This window comes from Puma concolor, chromosome C1 (genome assembly GCF_028749965.1).
Source record: "Puma concolor isolate L17-30 chromosome C1, mPumCon1.1.hap2, whole genome shotgun sequence".
NCBI classification, from domain to species: domain Eukaryota; kingdom Metazoa; phylum Chordata; class Mammalia; order Carnivora; family Felidae; genus Puma; species Puma concolor.
Window position 1 is genome coordinate 8938657 of NC_141674.1, and position 21753 is coordinate 8960409.

Genomic DNA, 21753 nt, shown 5'->3' on the forward strand with positions numbered 1-21753 from the left:
GGTGGTCATATGGGCTCTTCCAGGCACGAGTCGTAGAAACCGAGCTCCCACAGAAGGCCTCCAGGGTCGCCTGGCTTCGGTATGCCCGGAGCAGGTTCAGCAGAGGTCCTCAGGATCGGTTATCTGCTCTGTGTTACCAGCCCTGAGGTCTTCCGTGAGACCTTTGCACGGGGCTCTGAGGAGTTCTGGGCTCTCTAGACCCTGGGGGCTACAAGATAGTGTCCGCAGCCACAAACCAACTTCTGAGCCCATGGGCTGGGGGAGGGCGTCAGTACTGTGATTGGCTTAGTGGCTGGGGGAGAGGTGGTTCCCAGTTCTCCCATTGCCGCTACAGAAGTGAGCGCTGGGAAATGAGTTTCTGTGCCCAGGGTTCGGCGTGGACTCTGAAGCCATCCACTGCTCTCCAGCCCGAGGGCCTAATAAGTGTCAGCCGCCATCCATGCGTGGGCTGGGACGGGACCAGGTAGCTCCCAGACCCTCCTTGGTGAAGTCCCTGCTCTGCTTCTTTTTGCAGATTCCAGGCCCAGGAGGAACCTGACCGTAAGTAGCCCTTCTTTGCCCCGCCTCCCTGGCTTTGTGCCCCTAACTCTGACTCCTTCGCTAGCAGATCTGCCAGTTCTGAGAGCTGTGGGTCATTCCCCAACCACAGTGATGGGGTGCGCCCCCCGCCCCCGCAGGTTCAGGCTGGGTCTGCCCCCCGTGGGATGCTCTGAGCACAGCGGGGCGAAGCCAGGCTCTGGCAGTGGATGGGGAGCCCCACCCGCTCAGCTGCCTCTGGCTCCCGGCTCACCCTGCTGGGGACTCTTCCAGAAGGGCCGTGGATTTGGTTTGGGCCGATTTGGGTGCCAGGTGTGGTCAGAGGAAGGCCATGCTGACCTCCCCTTTTCTCCTTCACTCCTCTGTGGCTCTCATCCTCACAGCTGGGATGGCAAATCCAGAGCATGACTCTGAAAATGTAGCCATCACACATGGGCACTTCCCAGGAGCCAGGCACCTCGCTTGTGACTCTTAAAGTTACCTTGGGTAGGCCGTACAACACTCAGAGGTTGGTGCTGTGGTCCATTTTACAAAAGAGGAAACAGAGGCACGGATGGGAAAGGATACTCCACAGCTGGAAAATAGATCAGCGAACCCTGGTTTGATTTGAACCCTGGTTTGTATGGCTCCAAAGCTGGTACCCTGGGCTCTAAGGACCTCTTCACCTGCCTTTTACAAGCAACTTGCTGTGGGCAGGCGCTAGGCCAGGCTTTGCAAACTTTACCGTTGATCCTATGATTACCCCAGATGGGGCTTCGACACCTGGTCCTCACTGGGCTTGGCCTGGTGCCCTGCTATGCACCCAGCCTCCAGGAGCAACCTTTGGGGGGAAGAGCCATCCCATGGGTGTTGCCATCGGGAGCTGAGGGACAGGGCAGGACATATGGATGAGTCTCATGTGTGTATGGTTCACCTATTTTTGTTTTCTTTGATCAAATCTTCCATACCCTTTTTTAAAAAAATTTATTTTGAGAGAGTGTGCATGCATGCAGGTGGGGGAGGGCAGAGAGAGAGGGATGGAGAGAATCTCAAGCAGGCTCCCCACTGTCATCACAGAGCCCACGTGGGGCTCAAACTTGTGAAACTGTGAGATCATAACCTGAGCCAAAATCAAGAGTCGGATGCTTAACCAACTGAGCCACTCAGGCGTCCCCCCTCACCCACCCATGACTTTCTTTTGACTCAGACTTTCACCCTTGGAGAAGGGTTTCCATCCTTTAGTCTTTAAATATAATAGAACCACAATGTGAGTTCAGTTTCAAATTATGGGAGGTCACATTCAAATATGCTTGGGTCAGATAAGTGGCTATTACAATACCAGGAAATTTCATGAACAAGGCATTTAATGATTTCTAAGATAACCAAACATCTTTTGGCCACGGGAGTCAGTGCTTTTATAGTAACTTGTTTAAAATGCCATCTTTTGGACTTCAAATTAATATAAAAGAATATTTGGGGTTATGTAGATATACTTTGTGAATTACTCAGACTCATTCCCTAACTAGTATGTGTTAGAAGATTTCATGAGGGGCGCCTGGTTGGCTCAGTGGTTAAGCATCTGACTCCTGGTTTTGGCTCAGGTCATGATCACACGTTTCATGAGATCGAGCCCCAAGTCAGGCTATGAGCACAGAGCCTGTGCTATGAGCACAGAGCCTGCTTGGGATTCTCTCTCTCCCTCTCTCTCTGTTCCTCCCCCATGTGCTCATGTGCTGTCTCTTTCTCTCTCTCTCTCTCTGTCTCCCTCCCTCTCAAAAATAAACTGAAAAAACCCAGAACATTTCATGAGACCACTTCTCCTTTATGCTTACTTATAAAAGTAAAAAACTAAACCATTTTCCTGAAAATGTACAGAACGCATTGATGTAATCATGAACGACCGCTGTCTCAGGAGGTCAGGGCTGGGGAGTTGGGGTGGGTCTGGAGCGCACACTTACCAACAGGTGCTTTATGAGCATGGATTCCGGAGCGAGGCACCAGGGTTCAAGTACTGGCCCAAACACTTACTAACTAACCTGAGCAAGTTCCCTGACTCCTCTGCGTCTCTGTTTCCTGACCTGTAAAATGGGGAGGGGGCTATTCTCAGTGCGTCGCACTGAGTGATGCATTGATGAGTGCAGTGTGGGATGCTGGCTACTGTCATTTAGTACAAGTTAAAAGCAACACGACTTCTAAAATTCTCCACAGGGACATCAGGCTCTCAAACCTGAGAAGCCTTGGGGCACCTGGGTGGCTCAGTCGGTTGGGCGTCTGACTTCAGCTCAGGTCATGATCTCACGGTTCATGAGTTCGAGCCCCACGTCGGGCTCTGTGCTGACAGCTCGGAGCCTGGAGCCTGCTTCTGTGTCTCCATCTCTCTCTGCCCCTCCCCCGCTCATGGTCTGTCTCTCTCTCTGTCAAAAAAAAATAAACATTAAACAAAAAAAACAGCTGAGAAGCCTTGGGTGGCAGCTTTAAGGCAGAGAGGGAGACCCACTGGGGTCTACAGACATGAAGAAACAGGGGCTTCCCAGCTCAGAGCCCGAGGGGAGGTTGGGGCACCCCGCATCAACTCCGCATCTTCTGTGTCCACAGCAGTTGAGGAGTTGCATATCGGTGGCCAAGCCGGGCACAGAGGAGCTGGGATTAATGGGCCCCCCGGCCGTGGAGACCTGCCCCAACGGGGAAGCCTGCCTGCAGAGCATGCGGCTGCTGGATGCCAGCCCGGCCGGGAGCCCCCCGTCCCCCAGGGACCTTCCCGAGCCCCGGGTGACCTCAGAGCATACCAACAACAGGATCGGTGAGTCTGCCGATTTGGGGTGTGGTCAGGGCCGAGGGGGCAGCAGGGAGATGGGCACTGGCTCAGGGTCCAGTGCCCCCGACCGGAACCAGAGACCCTAGGGTGCGAAGGCCCAGCGAGGAAGAGGCCCTTGGAAGCAGGAGATGCTTGTTGTGAGAGAGTTAAAGCATGCTTAGGTATATTACGAAGGCTGTTCCCCCTCGTTACCCCAATTCAAATTTCTGTAAAACAGGAATAGTGCTAATTCTGCCTCAAAGGGCCATTGCGAGACGTGGAATCATGCGTGGGAGGTTGTCCTGGTGGGTGGGGGTGAAGGTGGGGGAAGGGGCTCCCCTGCCTGGTGCCTGTTGTTGAGGTGAGATGTGGACGCCGCCCCATCCCCCAGCAAAGAGCCCCGTGAAGGGAAAGGAGGACACCTTGAAAGGTGCCGGTGACAATAAGACCTGCCACTTGTCTAGGTGAAAGTCATCTCTCGTTGTCCCATGGCCTCTGAGGACAGTGTCTTCCTCCTCTTTTTATAACTGGGGACACTGCAGCTGGTGGGGGGGGGGTGCGTGAAGAGATCTTCCCTGTCACACAGCCACTGAGTGGCCCAGCTGGGACACGGCCCCCCACCTGCGGGGCTCCGAAGCCTTTGGCTTGCCCACGGCGGCCTCGAGGTCAGCACTTCCCGAACTGCAGCCGCCCTCCCACTCAGGCAGACCTTCTGCTTTGGCTTCCCAAAGCCTCCTCTCCTTCTGCTCTCCACCCTGCTACACCCAGAGTGTTTGTGCCAAAATATATGCCCCTCCGTTGTGCACCCCTGCTTAAACCCCTGGGGCTGGGGCAGGGGTCCCTGTTGCTCTCAGGATGGATTCCAGGACTCTTATTCCGGCCTTCAGACTGGTCACCAACTGCCTCCTCCCCACCAGACTCACCTGCCTCCTGACCCCACAGGCCTGCTTCTCCTACCCACTGGCAGTTTCCCGAGTTCACAGAGCCCTCCCTCCCTCCTGAGCTTCTCTGTGGAAGCTGCTTCCTCACCCTGGATGGGCAGCTCCCTCTTTAAATCTGGTCAATTCCTGAGCTCCTGAGGCCCCTGCCCTTTTGCTTCCTCCTCCAGGAAGTCTTCCTGGCCCTCTGCACTCTCCTGTCTAGACCAGATGCCCCTCTGCTGTGCTCCCCCAGACCCCAGGCCTCCTGACCTAGTATCCTCAGCACCCAGCAGTGTGACTATTTGTAGCCTCCCTTCCCCCCTCCCCTCACCCCTCCACCTGGCTGTGAGCTCCATCTCTGTCCTCTGGAGGGTTAACCGTTGCTGGGTAATACCAAAGAGGCTTTGTTCTCCACATTTCTGTCGCAGTTGCTGGTGGATTGAACTCTTTGGGGCTGAGTCTTTCATATGAAAACAAAACTTTTGGAATTGTAGCTTTCAGCAAGGTTTTTTGTTTTTTCCCCATTTTTAAAAAGAGGGTTATTTGGGGAAATACCACCAAAGACATCTCCTTTAAATTTCCTAAGAAGTCCTAATGTGAACGTTTGAGTCCCTGCCGAGGGCAGTGCCCGGAGGGAGCTGCGGGGGCAGGTGGAGGGAGGTGCCGAGCTCCCGGGATGGGAGTGGGCCGTCTGCTCCAGCTGGCCTGTTAGCCTTGCTGGCAAGCGTGGTGGTTGGGAGCGAAGGCCTTGGAGGTCCTCTCAGGAGCCTTTTGTCCTTCTCATACCATCCCAGAGGGGCCCCTGCTGCCCTGTCCAGCACCCCCGGGGGACCAAACTGCAGCTTGAGCTTTATCCCTCGCCCCCAGGGCACCAGGCAGGGAGAGCCCCTTCACTTCCCACCAAGATAACTTGCCTGGATTCTAGAGCCCTGAGTGGGCTGCTCCATCCCAGTGTCCTGCTCCACCCCAGCTTTCAAGTTCCTTCTTGAGCTTCCTCATTCAGACTCCAGAGATAGTCACGGGGCCGGGCTGCTGGGAGGCCCTGAGTGCAAGGCCATGTAGCTGGGCCGGGTAAAGGCTCCTCGCTTCTCGGCTTACTTAGCTCCCCTGAGCCTCCAAAGCCCCAGCCATAGATGGTGGTACGACCCTTAGAGGATCATGCCTCTGATGGGGTATGCTGCTGATTCATCCAAGCAACATACACCAGCAGCCCTACTACGTGCTACTCAGGCACAGCTGTGAAGGCCTCGGGTGGGCGATGGGAAACACGTAGCGAACACCTGAAGACCCGAGGTACGGCCCCGAGAAAGACTCCCAGGCTGCGGCTAATTATCAACAGGGCTGAGGTTTCTTTTTTTTTCATTTTGTTTTTAAGGTTTTTCATCTTTCAGAGACAGAGAGACAGAGCGTGAACGGGCTCTGAGCTGTCAGCACAGAGCCCGACGGGGGGCCCGAACTCACGGACAGCGAGATCATGACCTGAGCTGAAGTCGGACGCCCAACCGACTGAGCCACCCAGGCGCCCCAGGGCTGCCTGGGTTTACCTGGACCTTAAGAGGTTCATGGGGCTCGGGACTGTCACGGCCATGTCCCAGGAGTGCCCCCAGGCAAACCGGGACAAGTCCGTCACCCCTGGTTTCTGATTTAGGCACGTGGATAGGAGCGGAAAGGGTGGCCAGTCAGGTGGGGGTTTCTTCTGAGACTTCTAACTACCTGGTGACTTTGGGCAGGTCTTTTAACCTTTCGGGGCTTTAGGTTTTTTATCTGTCCACGGGGACAATCCTAGACTCTCCCCCTGGCAGCCGGGATGTGAGGATTCGGGAGTAACGCGTGGAGGGTGTCTGGACAGTGTCTGCCACCGGCTAACCTCCTCTGGAGCTTCCCGGGGCTGCCACTTACCAGCTTCTCTCCCCAGGGCTCGCTTTCTCTCCCGGCTTTACTCTCTCCTTCCCTACCAGATCCTCACTGAAACTGGAGGAGACCGTGAGCCTCTCCCACAAGGAGCAGGCGGGCCGGGCCAGTGCTTAACTTCTCAGTGCATGGTTTCTAGCTGTTTTATTTCCTTTGAGCCTCAGGACACCTGTGAGGTTGGTGGGGCTTACCGTGGATCGGAGAGATTGTGTCATCTGCCTGAGGCCACACAGTAGGAGTGACGAGGCTGGGGCTTGCACCCACCTCTGCCTCCTCACTCCGTCCAGCCAGGGCTCCTGTTCCCTCACTTCAACCCATCCTTTTGCTTACAGAGAAAATCTACATCATGAAGGCTGACACAGTGATTGTGGGGACCGTGAGGACCGAGGTGCCTGAGGGCCGGGGCCTGGCGGGGCCGACGGGGCCTGAATTGGAGGAGGATCTGGAAGGGGACCACGCATACCCCCACTTCCCGGAGCAGGAGACAGAGCCGCCTCTGGGCAGCTGCGGGGACGTCATGTTCTCAGTAGAAGAGGAAGGAAAGGAGGCCCCCTTGCCCATGACTGTCTCTGAGAAATGAGGCCTGGTCTGGGTTGGGGCTGAGAGGGCAGCTGGGTGGCCCCGGAGAGGCCAGGGTGGCACTAGTGGCACCAGGCTGGCAGCAGAGGCCTGTGTGGCCCGAACTGAGGTTCCGGCATCCGGTGGAAGACCAGCCTGGGCAGGGGGCTTCTGGTGGTTTCCAGTTGCGCCCCGCCCAGCTTCTCCCCCAGCCCAGACCCCGGGGGAGCCCGGCTCGTGCCGTGGAGACAACCCAGGGGCTGGATCCGCACGGCAGTGTTGGAGCAGCAGGCAGACGGCAGGGACTGGGCGCCCCGTCTCCCACCACTGCCAGGAAGACGCCCTCGGAGCCCGGAGCATCAGACGCACGCCGCCAGGGCCGGAGCTCACTGGCGGCAGAGATTGTGAGGCACAGACCCCTCGGCCTGCTTCTCTCGCCCGGGGCCTCGGGAGCAGTGCCCCCCTGACCTTGCTGCCATGCCGGCAGCCCCCAGTTACTGTGGTGTGGCCCCCATGGGCACCGAGCCAGCGCCTGTGGTGGTTTCTCCTGAGTCAGTGGGGAAGCCAAGGGACGAGGCATCATCCCCCATCTTGGCAACAGCTGCCACGCTGTGCTCTGTGCCCAGCCTGGCCTCCTGCCCTGCTAGGGCTGAGCGAGACCCTCCTGGTGCCTCCAGCCCCTCCCTATGCTGCAGCCCCCACGGTGGGCTGAGGGCCTGGGGTCAACTGTCTCAAAATGTCCCCACCAGTTCTCCCAGTGGGAAGCATCTTGGGACCCAGATGTCTGTAGATGCTCCAGTTGCGGGGTCCTGCTCCAGCCGGAGACCCCGCCCACCCGGCTGCCCTCCTGGAGAATGGCCTGCTGAAGGGGAGCCGTGGGCCCTTCCTGGATCCTTGCTGCTGTGTCCTGGGAAATGAAGATGCACCTTCCCCAGCTCTGCCATGCTTATAGATCCCGGCGGCCCCCCGCCCTGCCCTCAGGCTCCCCTGCTCAGCACCCACGGTGGGGATATGGATGTCAAAAAGTAACGCGGTTTCGCCCAGGCATTCAAATGCCTTCTTCTGGATTCTTGGAAAAGCAAGTAGTTCAGTCCAGATTTCAGGATCTTTGCAATTCACGAGAAGGAGAAGCTGCCCTAACTTGGGTCCGCTGGCCTGCTCTCCCCGGGGCTTTCAGACTCCTATAAACACACGAGGGGCCTTGGAGAGGGGCCTGTGGGCAGAGGACAGGTCGGCCGCAGCCCAGGGCATGGAGTCTCAGCCACCTAGAGGCTCCTGGAATTACCCGCTGCAGGAGGCCAGGCCCGGGAATCTGCTGTTTACCCACCAGCCTGCTCACTGTCAGGAGGAAGTCGAGGCTGGGTCAGGAATCACAAGGGTAGTTTCTGAAACTGCTCAGATGTTTTTGGGAAAGTTGGAGAGGCTAGGACGCTGACACACATACCAGAAGCTGGAGAAGTTTACATGAAATTTTAGAGACAGCACCGTCACTGTGCCCTGAGCTTTGGCTCTGAGGGGCCCCGAGGACGCCCCACCCCGCCCAGCAGGCCACCCAGCAGGGTTCTGGCAGTCTTGACTTGAAGATAATTACGCACGTCTAATGAAACGGAGCATTCCCTTGCCCAAAGGCCCCTCACAAAACTTTCGATCCTCCAAAACTTTTGATCCTCAGAAAATTAGTAAGGTCCCTTAAAAAAACTAATCGTAAGGCTCAGGAAACTATCTTTGGATTAAGAGTATTTGAGAACCTCTGAGCAGGAAGGGTCTGGGCAGTCTCTCTCCCCACAGGACAGGGAGGTCCCTCTTCACCCATCCGCCTGGCAACCAGCCTCTGGTGACAGGGAGCCCACTATCTGCTGAGGCAGCCCTTCCTCTGCGTACCGCCTGCTCCCTGGTCCCAGACCTGTCCTCCGAGGATATGCAGAATAAAGCCTCTCTTGTCATAAGGCTCTCTTTGGGTATTTGCAGAAAGAGATCCCTGGCCTCCCCATGACCTTCTTCCCTCTGGGCTGGGCTGAGCAGCCTCCCAGCTTGGGAAAAGGGGAGTCACAAAGTAGTAGCATAAACACGTAGTCTCCGGAGGCAGGGGATGGAGGGGGCGGGCAAGGGGAAGACGAAGGGATAAATGTGAGACTTGGACTTTGGGCCTGAGCCGGGAGGGAACTGCCCCCACAACAGGCAGCCAGCCTGGAGCCCCCCTCTGACTGTGGTTCCCCTGTGGGGTGGAGGAAAGAGACAGAGGGCTGTGGTCAGACCTCACCCACCCCATCCCCAGGACTCCAGCTCATGTCCAGACCTGCAAATCAACCCAGCCCTTTAACCAGCGTCTGCCTGCCATGTGGCTGGTCTGAGAGCCACGGTGAATTTCCCTGTCTTGACCCGTGATCAGGGGCTACTTCTGAACCTCTGTCTGTTCTGATGTCCAGGTGGGCAGACGGGCAAGGCCCCTCCTACTCAGGCTAGCACTTCGTAGGCTGTAAGGATCCCTCCCGTGCACACGTACATCCCTCTTCCTGAAGAGTTTGTATTCGGGCAGTGACGGTAAGTGATGTGTCCTACGGAAGCTATTGCACTCAAAGGAAATTTATCATTTCCCAAGCTGTCTGGTAGGTTGTAAGCTGTTCTAGGTTCTGAGAATCTGTAAGTAAGGCCAGGGCCGGTCCCCGAGATGGAACAAGAGGCTTCTGTCTCATCTCACCCCTCCCTGGGTGGGGGGAGATCCTGAAGACCGGTCACCGGGAACTGGCCTGTTGGGCTAAACAGAAATGAAAATCGGTGCTGACAGTGCAGGAAGTGGAGGGCGGGGTGGGTGGGGACTGAGACAAAGTGCAAGTGGGGGAATAAGGCTTGATTGGAGGCCAAAGTGAGGATATTAAAAGTTTCGAGGTCCACTCCGTGACCCTCCCCCAGGCCCCTCGCCCTGGGCCAACACCCCATGCTGGGTGCACATCCTGGGGCCGTGCCCAGGGGCCAGAGGAGCACAGGTCACCAGTGTTTGAGAGCGAGGTGCAGGCAGGGAGGTCTGCCCACCGCTCTCTGGGGCGTGGGCACAGAACAGCAGCAGTGTGCAGGTGGGGATGGGTCCTGGGGTCAGACCTGGGTTCGAGTCCTAGCTCTGCCACTTACCAGATGGGCACTCTTGGTTATGTGCCTCTATCTCCCTAAAGCGATTTCCTGGTCTTCGAGGTGAAGGTATCAGTCTCTGACCGGTAGGGTCATGGGGTTGCATTAGACCCCACCTGATACGTGGATTGTGCTTGCTGCATGGAAGCTTCTGTCCTGGGTGCAGCCTGGCTGCCACTTGCCAAGAGCGAGCCCTTCCTAGGCTAGCAATTCAGCTCCTTCCAGCCTACAAACAGGTCACCCTCAAAAGGGCATTATAAGTGGTGGTTGGTTCCAGCAAGCCTGTGTTTGCTCTGGTAAGGTTAACCGGGGCTTTCAGGCTCTCCTGGGACCTGGCCTCCCTTGGGGCCAAGTTGCAGTGGGAACCCCTCACATCATGGTCATAGGACTGGGCTGTTTATTAGATGTCTGGAACTCTGGGTATTTGCGATGTGCTCTGGGTCCCTCTGCAAGGGATGTCCTGCTCGTGGTTCTAGTGCATTCCAGGCTGCACTGCATTGCTACTCAAGATTTTTTTTTTTTTGAGTGGCCTCCCTCCCTCCTCCTTCCCGCCCTCCCTTCCTTCTGAAAACACCCATGGTGACCAGGCCCACATCTAGCTGCAGAGGGACCTAGGAAGGCCTAGGTCTGTCTGTCTAGCGCTCAGACTTGCTGTCCTGGGTCCTGGGTCCAGTGGATGGAGACTGATGAGTGTGCACAACTGATCAGTGAACAAGGTCATTCCAGGATTAATCCCACTGTGTGCTACAAGAAACCCCAATCTGGAGCCTGTGTCACAGTGTCTGGAAGGGAGGGGCAATTCTGGCCAGGTGGCCGGGGAAGTCTTCTTTAAGGAGGGGTCTTCTGAGCTCAACCTGAGGTGACATGACAAGAGGGAGTCTGGGGACCTGGTGGCAGAACATTCCGGCAAGTCGGGAACAGCAACCACAAAGGCCCTGAGGTGGGAATGGCCAGGAGATTCAGGATGCACCGGACATCTGGGTGGCTCCGTGCGCTGAGTGTCCAACTCTTGATTCGGGTCGGGTCACGATCTCGCGGTTTGTGAGTTTGAGTCCCTCATTGGTCTCCGTGCTGGTGGTGCAGAGCCTGCTTGCATTCTCGCTCTCTCTCTCTCTGCCTCTCTCTCTGTGCCCTGTGCACTCTCTCTCTCTCTCTCAAATAAACTAGAAAAAAAAAAGATTCAGGAAGCACAGCACCCTGGTGGAAACACAGTGAGGAGAACAGAGAGGAGCAGGAGGTGAGTGTGGAAAGCAGCGGGTGGGTCACGGGGGCCTGCCGGGCGGCTGTCAGGCACTTAGACTTCATCATAAAACATCATTATTTCTATTTTTCTCCTATTAGAACAATAAACATCCTGGTATTATCTCAGGAATAGGCGTGAAGGGCCGAAGCAGAGGCAGCAAAGTTTGTTTGAACCTATTTCAGAGGGAAGCCTGGGCCAGGGGCACCGGTGGCCAGGAGCCAGGAAGCAGTGAGACGGGTGGTCTCAGGACACAGAGAGAAGCCTGCATTACTGGTTCATGTGGCCCTGGTTGATGTCACCACAGGAGGCTGGCCGTCAGTCAGTCTAGTTCCCCCTTTCTCCGGGTGCCTTCCAGGAGAGTAAAAACCACACCAAAAATTCCTGGGGGAGGCTGGAGCCTTTGTTTGTTTTCGGGTGTGGGGCGTGGGGTCTCTCCGAACCACGGCCTGCACTTTCTTCCTCGGTCGGCCAGCACGCGCCCCCTTCTGTTTCATCACCGTGGCTTCGCCTGTCGGGGAAGGAATGGCTCAGCTCAGTCAGGATTCACCTCCTGCTCGAGCGACTCCGGCTACGGGGCCTCCAGCAAAGCCCTTAAGCGCCTTTAACTTCGGTTTCCCAATCTGCAAAATGGGCACAACAGCTGCCTTCCGAGGTGGTCGTGCGGCCCACCGGTAACGCGGGGCAAGTGCTCGGCCTGGTGCTAGGCATGGTCCCTGTTCAGGAAATAGCAGTCCAAGTAGGCGTTTCAGGAGCCTTACAGTTGGCTCCAGCCTGTCTACATTCTTTCTGTATTTGAGTTTCATGATGATAGCTGAAAAGCCAAGTATCAGCGCTCCCTTTTACAGACCGGAGCTCAGAGAGGCAGACAAACTGACCTACTGTCACACAGCCGGGAAGTCCCCCTCCCGCCCATGTGGCCAGGATGCCTCTGTGGTTGGGCTGTGTTTATGTAGAGCCATCATCTGGCACTGTGCCCTCTGGACAAGTTTCCTTTCACTTCCCAACTCTCCACAGCTGGGAGATGGGAAGGAGGTCGGTTTCATTCCTCCTCTTCCAGGGAGGCAGAGATGGTCACAGGAGGCTGGGGAACCTGCCCAAGGTCAAGTGGCAGGCCAATTGTGGCTTTCTGAGTCTCCTGGTGAGGCAGAAAGGACACGAGGCTAGCCCAGTCAGAGCCTCTGTTCTTGGAGCTTCTCCCCCTGATCCTGCGGGCAGGGGAGACCCAAGGCTGGGAGGGCAGGCGGTGCAGACAGCATCTTCTGGAGAACCACCTGACCCCGGTATTGCCTTGTGCATGCTCAGTCACCCCTTGTGCCCTGCTCTCTGCCCCATGCCCCTGAGGAGCCCCCGAGGAGCCCTCCCTTCTGGGAGCCCCAGAAGGAAGACCAGTCGAGAACAAGCCTCCCCATTTCACAGATGGGAAAACTGAGCCCCACAGAGGTAAAGCAATTTGCCTAACATCTCAGCTTGGTGCTGTGTGGAGACACGGTGGGGGGAAATCACTGTTCAGTCCAAGTGAACAAGTAAAGATTACCTGCTGACTTTCATTCTTCCGTTCTTTGTTTTTGTTTTTAATTTGGTGTTAAAAGTAACTGTGGTGAGTGAGTTGGGTTCTTATTTATGAGGCAACTTTGCAGGAGTCAAAGTAGTTCCCACAGTCAGATGAGAACGTCGTGGGAGCAGGGCTTCCTAAGCACACGGCTTGTTTGGTCCAACAGGGCTCCTGCTTTGAAGGGCCAGCGCTGGGTTTACTGCTTTGCTGTGCTGTCTGATAAATTATTAACCTTTGGACAAAGGGCCCTGTGTTTTCTTTTTTTTTTTTTTTCCCACTGGGTCTCACAAATGACGTAGCTGATTCTGCATAAGAGGCAGCGAAATTGTTAGGAACTTACTCAGGTCCAAGGCACTTTCCATACTTTGCCACTTACCCTCATAGTGGCCGTGATTATAGATGAGCTCGCTGGGCCCCAGTCTGCAAAAATGTCGAATGGCTAGTAACTGACCTCAACTGTCCTGGTTCTCTCTTGCTACATCATAAACCACCTCATGACTTAGTGGCTTAAAACAACATTTGTCATTGATTGTGCTCACAGATCTGCAGTTTGGCCCCGACTTGGCAGGAGAGTCCACCTCGGTTCACACTGGTGCCCCGCGGCTGGCCCGGGGATTGTTGCGGGTTTCTCCCCACGGGCCTCTCCTGTGTTCCTAGAACAAACCACCCCAGCGTAGGAAATAGGACCCGCCAGGTTCCTAAGATCTGGACCCAGAAACGGGCACAGCATCACCTTGGCTACATTCTGTTGGTTAAGCAGCCACAGAGCCCAGATTCAAGGTGAGGGGTTGTAGATCCCCCAGCCCTCAATAGGAGGGTCAAAGAATTTTGAGATCTTCCTGTGTGACAGGCACTGTGCTTAATACTTCGTATATTGCCTCATTTCGTGTTCCCAATAATTCGACCCTTACTGCTCCCAGAGTTGCCTCAAGGAAGCTAAATATAACCTGTCCAAGGTCATCTGGATGGAGTTTGAATTCGAGTTTGTCTGTCTCCGGAGTGTGAGCTCTCACCTTGGGGACGACCTGACCTGTGCATTCAGGAGCCCCCGCAGTTGGAATGAGGCAGAGCCGAAAATCGAGCCTACGTCTGTTTGATTCCATAACTTTGGAGACATTCAAAGTAATCAGCTCAACACCCCAGTTTCCACATGGGGAAACTGAGGCTGCAAGAGGTCTTGCTGGGCCTCCCCTGAGAAGGGGGGCAGCGTCTGGCACCTTCTAAGGCAGGATGGGTTCCCCCCCTCCACACCCTTGCCGGGGCTGCGCACAGCCTGGTCAGGAAGTCACAGAGAGCTGTGGGCAGGTTATGCAAGAGGCTGTCGCAGGGATATTGTTTTTCATTGCGATCACACTTCACTCAGGAAATACCCACAGCTTCGGTGGGTGCCGAGGGAGGAGGTGTTGAGGCAGGTGTCAAGGGAGGGCCCCTCACTTCGGGCAGAAGACCCCTTGTGAACTCTGGGGCACTCCGGAGATGGCCTGGCCAGGTTCATTCACTCAAAGTTCTCTGAGAGCCACTCTGTGTTCCTGTGAGCTGGGCTCTGACCAAAGAGGTAGGGTCTCCATCCCTACCTTCCAGGATGTCCTGCGTCAGTGAGAAAGACAATATGGACTCTTACTTATCGAGGCTTTTTGTGTTCTCGTTTAAACCCCACAGTGCCCTAGGAAGTGATTGCTATTAATACCTCTCTGTTACAAATGAGGAAACAGAGGCACGGAGTAATTCGTCACTTTGCCTGAGGTCACACAGCTGCTAAGTGGTGCAGCCAGCATTCAAAACCCAGGCCATCCGGCTGGAGTCCAAGTTCCCAACCGCTTGGCCATGCTATTCCGTCATAGCTGAGGCTGCGGTCACCGCTGTGCTGTGGCTCCGCCCTCAAGTCCCAGACCCTGCAGAGCACACCACCCGGGCATCTGCCAGGCTCCAGGCTCCAGAACCATACAGCGAATGGAGTTTGCCTCCTGGCTTTCGTCCTCCCTTTTGGAAGCCCAGCTCCGACTGGGCTGTTCTCTCATACAACCTTTGATGGTTCCCCAGTACCTACAGGCCGGAGTCCGCCTGCCAATCTGGCCCTCGCAGGCACGTCCTACTACCTCCCGTGGCTCCTGTATCCAAACCAACCTGCAACCCAGCTTCGTCCCCTCTCGATTCCACCCCACCTGCCCCTGACACCAAATACAGAAGACACGTCTCGCTGTGCAATCTCGGCCCAGCGCCCCAACTCCCAAACCTCCATCCTCCACTTCCTCCTCCTCCCCCTCCAGAAAGCCTTCCAGGACCACCCAGGACCAGGGCCTCTGTGTCCTCCAAGTTCCCACAGCCCTGACTTGTGAAGAGGGTTGGGGGTCAAGTCCCAGAAGGCTCACAAGAAACATCTCTGTGCGGAGAGAAGAATTTGTTCACCCGTTTGGCGGAGTCGTTTGAGCAGCAGACCTGTCTAGAGCACCTACTGTGTGTCAGGGACTGTGCTGGGAAACACTGTGCGCTGGGAGAAGACAGGGATAGACAGTACTGCTCCTGGGGAGTCCAGGCTAACCACAGAGGCCGGCCTGGGGTCGGGCAGTGGCTGAGGATGTGACCGTCGCTGGGACTGAGGGAAGCGTGGGGCGTGGGGCTCTAGTGCCCACGGCTTGGCACGTGGCCCGGAGGGTGGGCCTCCTCGACCTCCTGTGTGGAATGGGTTTCACGAGAGTACTTGTCCCAAAGATAGGTTGCAGAGATTAAGCCCGCTCATGGGTTTGTGAATTATTGAGCTCACACTGTATGTGCTGCTGGGTGCTGGGGACATAGCCCTGCCCTTGTGGAGGGACAAGAAAGGGAGCATGAGACAACTTTAGCCAGCGGTACCCGCCACAAAGACAAAAACCTCAGTGGTATGCGTAGGGCGCTCAGGGATGCGGCCAGGGCTTGGGGATTTGGTCCTCTTTGAAGGTCTGAGGGCAGGGTGAGAAATTCGGGGCATGGTGTGAGAAGCGGTAATGGGGGCGTTTGTGGGTCTGGGGCAGAGGCCGCCTCTCTGCCGAATTCCCACCTCTGGGCCTCTAAGGACAAAGGGGCGAGATGCCGGAGGCAGTGTCCTAGGGGGCAGCCCTGCAGGCGCTGGGAGGGAGGCGGAGGGGCTGGGCCCCTGGTGACAAGTTGCCACGACCTCACGAGGGTGGGGGAACTGCAGGGGAACGGGCCTGCAGGGGGTTTCCTTTGAGTGTGAGGGGGGAGGAGAGGGACTGAGCACTTCGGGAACTTCACAGGGAAAACTTCCCCTGAACTTGTGGTGGTGGAGGGGGGCGGGGGAGGGCAGCGCACCATTCTGGGGAGGCCGAATGCATGGCCACCGTCAAGTTCTGAGTCTCCATTTATCGAGCACCTACCACGTGCCACGTGCTGCGGGCTCCCAAACCCTGATCTTTTTTTTTTTTTTTTAACGTTTATTTATTTATTTTTGGGACAGAGAGAGACAGAGCATGAACGGGGGAGGGGCAGCGAGAGAGGGAGACACAGAATCGGAAACAGGCTCCAGGCTCCGAGCCATCAGCCCAGAGCCTGACGCGGGGCTCGAACTCACGGACCGCGAGATCGTGACCTGGCTGAAGTCGGCCGCTTAACCGACTGCGCCACCCAGGCGCCCCCCAAAGCCTGATCTTTACAGTATCCCTGCAAAAGGGACTTTTAAAAAAGATGATTTATTTATTTATTTTTGAGAAAGAGAGAGAGAGAGAATGAATGCAAATGGGGGAGGCACAGAAAGAAAGGGAGACACAGAATCCAAAGCAGGCTCCAGGCTCTGAGCTGTCAGCATAGAGCCCGATGCGGGGTTTGAACCCATGAACCGTGAGACCATGACATGAGCCGAAGCCGGAGGCTTAGCCATCTGAGCCGCCCAGGCGCCCCGGGGCTTATTTTTATTATTTATTTATTTATTTTCTGATGTTAAAAAAAAATTTTTTTTAACGTTTATTTATTTTTGAGAGACAGAGAGAGATAGAGCATGAGCAGGGGAGGGACAGAGAGAGAGGAGACACAGAATCTGAAGCAGGCTCCAGGCTCTGAGCTGTCAGCACAGAGCCCGATGGGGGGCTCGAACTCATAAACCGTGAGATCATGACCTGAGCCGGAGCTGGATGCTTAACCGACCGAGCCACCCAGGCGCCCCTATTTTTTGATGTTTTAATTTATTTTTGAGACAGAGAGAAAGCGCGGGCTGGGGAGGGGCAGAGAGAAAGAGAGACAGGATCCAAAGCCGGCTCTGCACTGACAGCAGAGAACCCGATGTGGGGCTGGAACTTGCAAATCGCAAGATCATGATCCGAGCCGAAGTCGGATGCTCAGCTGACCGAGCCCCGCAGGTACCCCGTAAAGGGGACTTATTTATGCCCATTCCATAGATGAGGAAATGGAGACTCAAGGAGAAGAAGTGATTTGTCCAAGGTCAAGGTCACATGCCAGTAAATGGCCTGAGCTAGGACTTGAACCCAGGTCCAGGTGGTGGCCAAGTTGAAGCCTTCTTGGTGCTCGAAATTCCACCATTCATTCCCAGGAGCTGAAGCGTGCTGGGATCTCATTTGGGCACTTGGCCGGAGCAGGGTCTCCGTGGGCTGCGGGCGAAGGGGCGTGAGAACTCTGCCCGGCACACAGTAGGCACTCAGTAAGTATGTACGGGGTGTGCAGGGAAGGCAGTGCGGGCCTGGGGGCGGTGAGGGACTCTGGCTCCCTGGGAGCGAGGTCCTACAGACAGCTCCACGTGGACGATGGACTAGAGGTGGCCAAGTCACTGTCACCTAATTCAAGGAGCCCCCCGGCTCCTCAGCCAGGTACCCCTGTCCCTCCCACAAGCTCTCTGCAGAGGGTGTACCCACACCGGGTCATCCCTGTCCGGCCCTGCCCAGCTCTGGCCAGTAGACGTGTCCACGTAAACATCCGAATGAGTGAAGATTGGGAAATTGTACCAGGGGAAAAGTTCTTTCTTTCTTCCTCCTTTTGAGTTGGGGAAGGGAAAAGTTGCTGGGAAAATGAGGTCAGCGACTTGAGTGTTGCATGCTTCTTGCTGATGAGCAAGGAGAGGTTTCACGTGCTGCGTTTCCCAAAGGAGAGGTGTCATGTGCTGGGTGCCACGTCAGGGAGACAGGCACAGAGCGACCCGGTGTCCAGCCTGGCTGGGCAACTGCACCCCTCCCCCGCAACCCCAGCCCTGTCGCTCCCTCCTCGCTCCCCGGCTGCTCCCGCTCTGAGCCAAGGTCTTGCAGATGAGAAAAACACGTGCTGGTTCTCCCGTCTGCAGGCCATCCGGGCTGGTGGCTCCCAAGCAGTGCGCTGACATGGCCGGAGGCAAACGGGGGACCCAGGGCAGGGCTGATACGCAGGAGGATTTGTGGCCCCCAGACCTCAGAGCCCCCTGCAGCCCCTCTCTCTCAGAGTACAGATCGGGAAACTGAGGCCTGGAGAGGAGGGCGATGTGTCCGAGGTCACAGGCCTCAGAACTAGAGCTCAGGGGCCACCTGGGTGGCTCAGTTGGTTGAGCGTCTGACTCTTGATTTCGGCTCAGGTCATGAACTCAGTGTTCTCGGGATGGAGTCCTGCATCGGGCTCTGTGCTGACAGCTCGGAGCCTGCTTGGGATTCTCTCTCCCTCTCTCTCTCTGCCCCTTCCCTGCTTTTGCTTGTGTGTTCTGTTTCTCTCTGTCTCTCTCAAAACAAACTTAAAAAAAAAAAAAAAAAAAAAAAAAAAGAACTAGAACTCAGGTTCCTGGTGCCTTAAATAGTAAAACAAAAACCAAAATCCTTACAAATAAGGAAGTAAGTAAAATCTGGGAGGAGAAAAAACTAACAGAAAAAGTATAAGGAAAATAATAAACATTATGCGTGATCCCATCACCCGTTACCACTACTTCAAACATTTTGGTTTCTTTCCCTTCTAAGTAACTTTTAAAAACTATCTTCAGGGGCGCCTGGGTGGCGCAGTCGGTTAAGCGTCCGACTTCAGCCAGGTCACGGTCTCGCGGTCCGTGAGTTCGAGCCCCGCGTCGGGCTCTGGGCTGACGGCTCAGAGCCTGGAGCCTGTTTCCGATTCTGTGTCTCCCTCTCACTCTGCCCCTCCCCCGTTCATGTTCTGTCTCTCTCTGTCTCAAAAATAAATAAACGTTGAAAAAAATAAATAAATAAAAACTATCTTCAGTGATTTCTTAACCAAACTAAACTTTCCAACCTATGGTTATGAGTGACGTGGCCATTTTTCATAGCCCTCCTCACACTGTTAAAATGGTCTCCATCCTACGATTATAAACGGTGAGCAATTCATGACTTGGACTGTTGGTATGAGTGCCAAGAACTTCACGTACAGTTGCATTTACCCTTCATGACACCTTTTGGAGGCCAGTGTAGTTATTACTGCCGTTCTACAGATCAAGAAACAGGCTCAGAGAGGTGTAGTGACTTTTCCAAGGTCACACAGCCAATGAGTGGCAGAGTTGGGATCCAGACCCTGGCAATCTGAGAAAACTGAGTTCTCTCTCCATATAAGATTCCACTATAGGGGCACCTGGGTGGCTCGGTTAGGCAACTGACTTCAGCTCAGGTCATGATCTCTTGGTTCGTGGGTTCGAGCCCCGCGTCGGGCTCTGTGCTGACAGCTCAGAGCCTGGAGCCTACTTCGGATTCTGTGTCTCCCTATCTCTCTGCTCCTGCCCCGCTCACACTCTGTCTTTGTCTCTCTCTCAAAAATAAAAATAAACATTAAAAATAAGCCCCACAAAACTTGAAGATTCCACTACAATAAATAAATTTATGGCATATATATGTATATTATGTATATGTCCATATATATATACATATATACACGCACATGTTTGCTAATAAATATATATTTGCAAGTCTCTGGTTTAGCTCATTTTCTTTCTGTCCAATGCCAGACTTCCTGTAGAAAGGGCAAGAGACCCCTGTGGACTGGAGACATCTTGGAGGGCTTCAAGAAGAAGGTGGGGTTGGAGCAAAGCCCTGAAGAATGGCTCTGCCTCAAATGGGAAGGCATTGCATTTCAATGTGAGAGTGTTTAAGCCCACACTTCCTGGGGGTTCAGGTGGGAGCCCTCTGGGAAAGTACTTTGGAGGAAGCTTTGGGGAAAGGTGAGGAAAGGACAGGTTTAGGAAAGCGATTCTCCCCAGGAAAGGCCAAAGGAGATGTGCCAGGTAGGCCTTTGCCTCCTAGCTGGGCTCGTCTGAAGAGCTGGGGCCACCAAGTCGGTACAAGCTCCTGGTGATGGGGGAGATGGGCCTGGTAAGCCCACCGCTCCCTAAGGGTCAGGCTGGAGAAAGCCCTGTGTTCGGGACACCAGAAGAACCCCAAGTTCTCCATCTATGAAGTGGCGCCTCTTTAGAATGAGTGGTACAACTTAACATAAGAGATCATGGCCTCGGGGTTCAGCAAATCCTTCAAAACTGACATTTTAGATTTTAATGATATCAGTCGTAGGATCGATTTGCTGTATGTTATGTGTTCACACTCTGTGTGCTGGCTGTGAGGGCTTGGACGAGCCACTTAAGATCGTATATTGGATCATCTCTTAAGACTACTAGGCTCTGGGGCGCCTGGGTGGCTCGGTCGGTTGAGCATCCGACTTTGGCTCAGGTCACGATCTCACGGTCTATGAGTTTGAGCCCCGCGTCGGGCTCTGTGCTGACAGCTCAGGGCCTGGAGCCTGCTTCGGATTCTGTGTCTCCCTCTCTCTCTGCCCCTCCCTTGCTCATGCTCTGTCTCTCTCTGTCTCAAAAATAAATAAAAACATTAAAAAAATTAAAAAAAAAAAAGACTACTAGGCTGTGCCATTGAGCTTGCCTGGAGGAGATATGGCGGCGATCAGCTGAGAGCCCAGGAGGTAGAAGGGGGGAGTTAGGGAGGGGTGCTGATGCCTTTCACCTCTCCACGCCCGGATGTCCAGAGAAAAATCAAACCAAATGGAAGATAGAAGGTGCTCTGCACAAATGAAGGATGCATCATGGTGGCGGGCGGGTTACACCAAATGGTGCAATGATGTCAGGTTTTTTTCGTATTCATCTGTCAATTCAGTGCAAATCCCAGCTGGAGCTCGAAGAACGGAACGAGTGTGTTCTAAAATATATATGGAAGAATGAAGAACCCTGTATACGAGCAAGGAGGACTCACTCTACCAGGAACTGAACAGTCTACAGAGCGCTACTGATGAAAACCATGGGGAACTATCCCAGGAGCAAGGCGGATGGAGGCGAAGAGACAGTCCAGCCACAGCGCCATGTAATCATGATCGGGGTTGACATCCTGGGATGGGAGAGACTCTGGAGGAAAATGAAGTTGGGGCTCTAGATTTTATACACCACATATAATCTGGTTGTGTTGAAGACCTTGGTGGGAGATGTCAAAAGCATAAAGTGAATGAGAACAGCCGTGGAAAAATATCTTTTTATCCTACGGGTTGGGAGGGAACTTTTGATGAAGATCTAAATAGGCAGAAAAAAAAGAAAAAAGAAAAGAAAAGAAAAGAGAAAAGGAAAGAAATCAGTGGATTTGATGATTACATTAAACTGAAGGATTTTTTTCTTTTTAATAGCAAAGGGCACCATCAACCAGGACACCAGACTGAGGGCAGGATAAGAGAAATGTTTGTGACGTCTCAAATGACAAGGGATTAATATCTAGAATATACAAGGAATTATTGCAAAGCTGCAAGAAAAAGACAGGAAATAATAGAAATATGGTCAAAGGATGTGAATAGGCAGTTCACAGAAGGGGAAACCCAAGTGACTAACAAGTAATGAAGAGGTGCTCAAACCCACAAATATTCAGAGAAATGGAAATGAAGCGAGGGGCGGTCCCACATCACACCCATTGAATTGGCCCAAATCAGAATGGGACCCTCGTGACAGGGAGTGTGGCTGGGGTGGCCAGCCTGGGGGTGGGGGGGTGGAAAACGATTGGCAGCTTCAGGGAAATAGGCCCACAGCAACGCCCAGACCCGGCAGTCCCACCCCAGAGAGATCCCAGACCCCACGGACACCACAGGATTTTTGGACTGAGCTCACAGTGGTGGGGAGCGGGGCGGGAGCAGGGACTGGGGAAAAAAGAAAGCAAGTGTGGACTCTTGCATGGAAGAGCGTGATTCATCGAACCCC

General features: G+C 54.7%; 1 protein-coding gene across 1 annotated transcript in view; it reads left to right on the plus strand.

Moving 5' to 3' along the window:
- Positions 1–8645, plus strand: part of TNFRSF8 (TNF receptor superfamily member 8) — a 54969-nt gene extending 46324 nt beyond the window's left edge. The window contains exons 17-19 of the mRNA XM_086720230.1: positions 515–540; positions 3112–3316; positions 6474–8645. Of these exons, the coding sequence (XP_086576356.1) occupies positions 515–540; positions 3112–3316; positions 6474–6721 (479 nt within the window). The 3' untranslated portion in view covers positions 6722–8645. The remainder of the gene's footprint in view (positions 1–514; positions 541–3111; positions 3317–6473) is intronic.
- The last annotated feature ends 13108 nt before the right edge of the window (positions 8646–21753 follow it).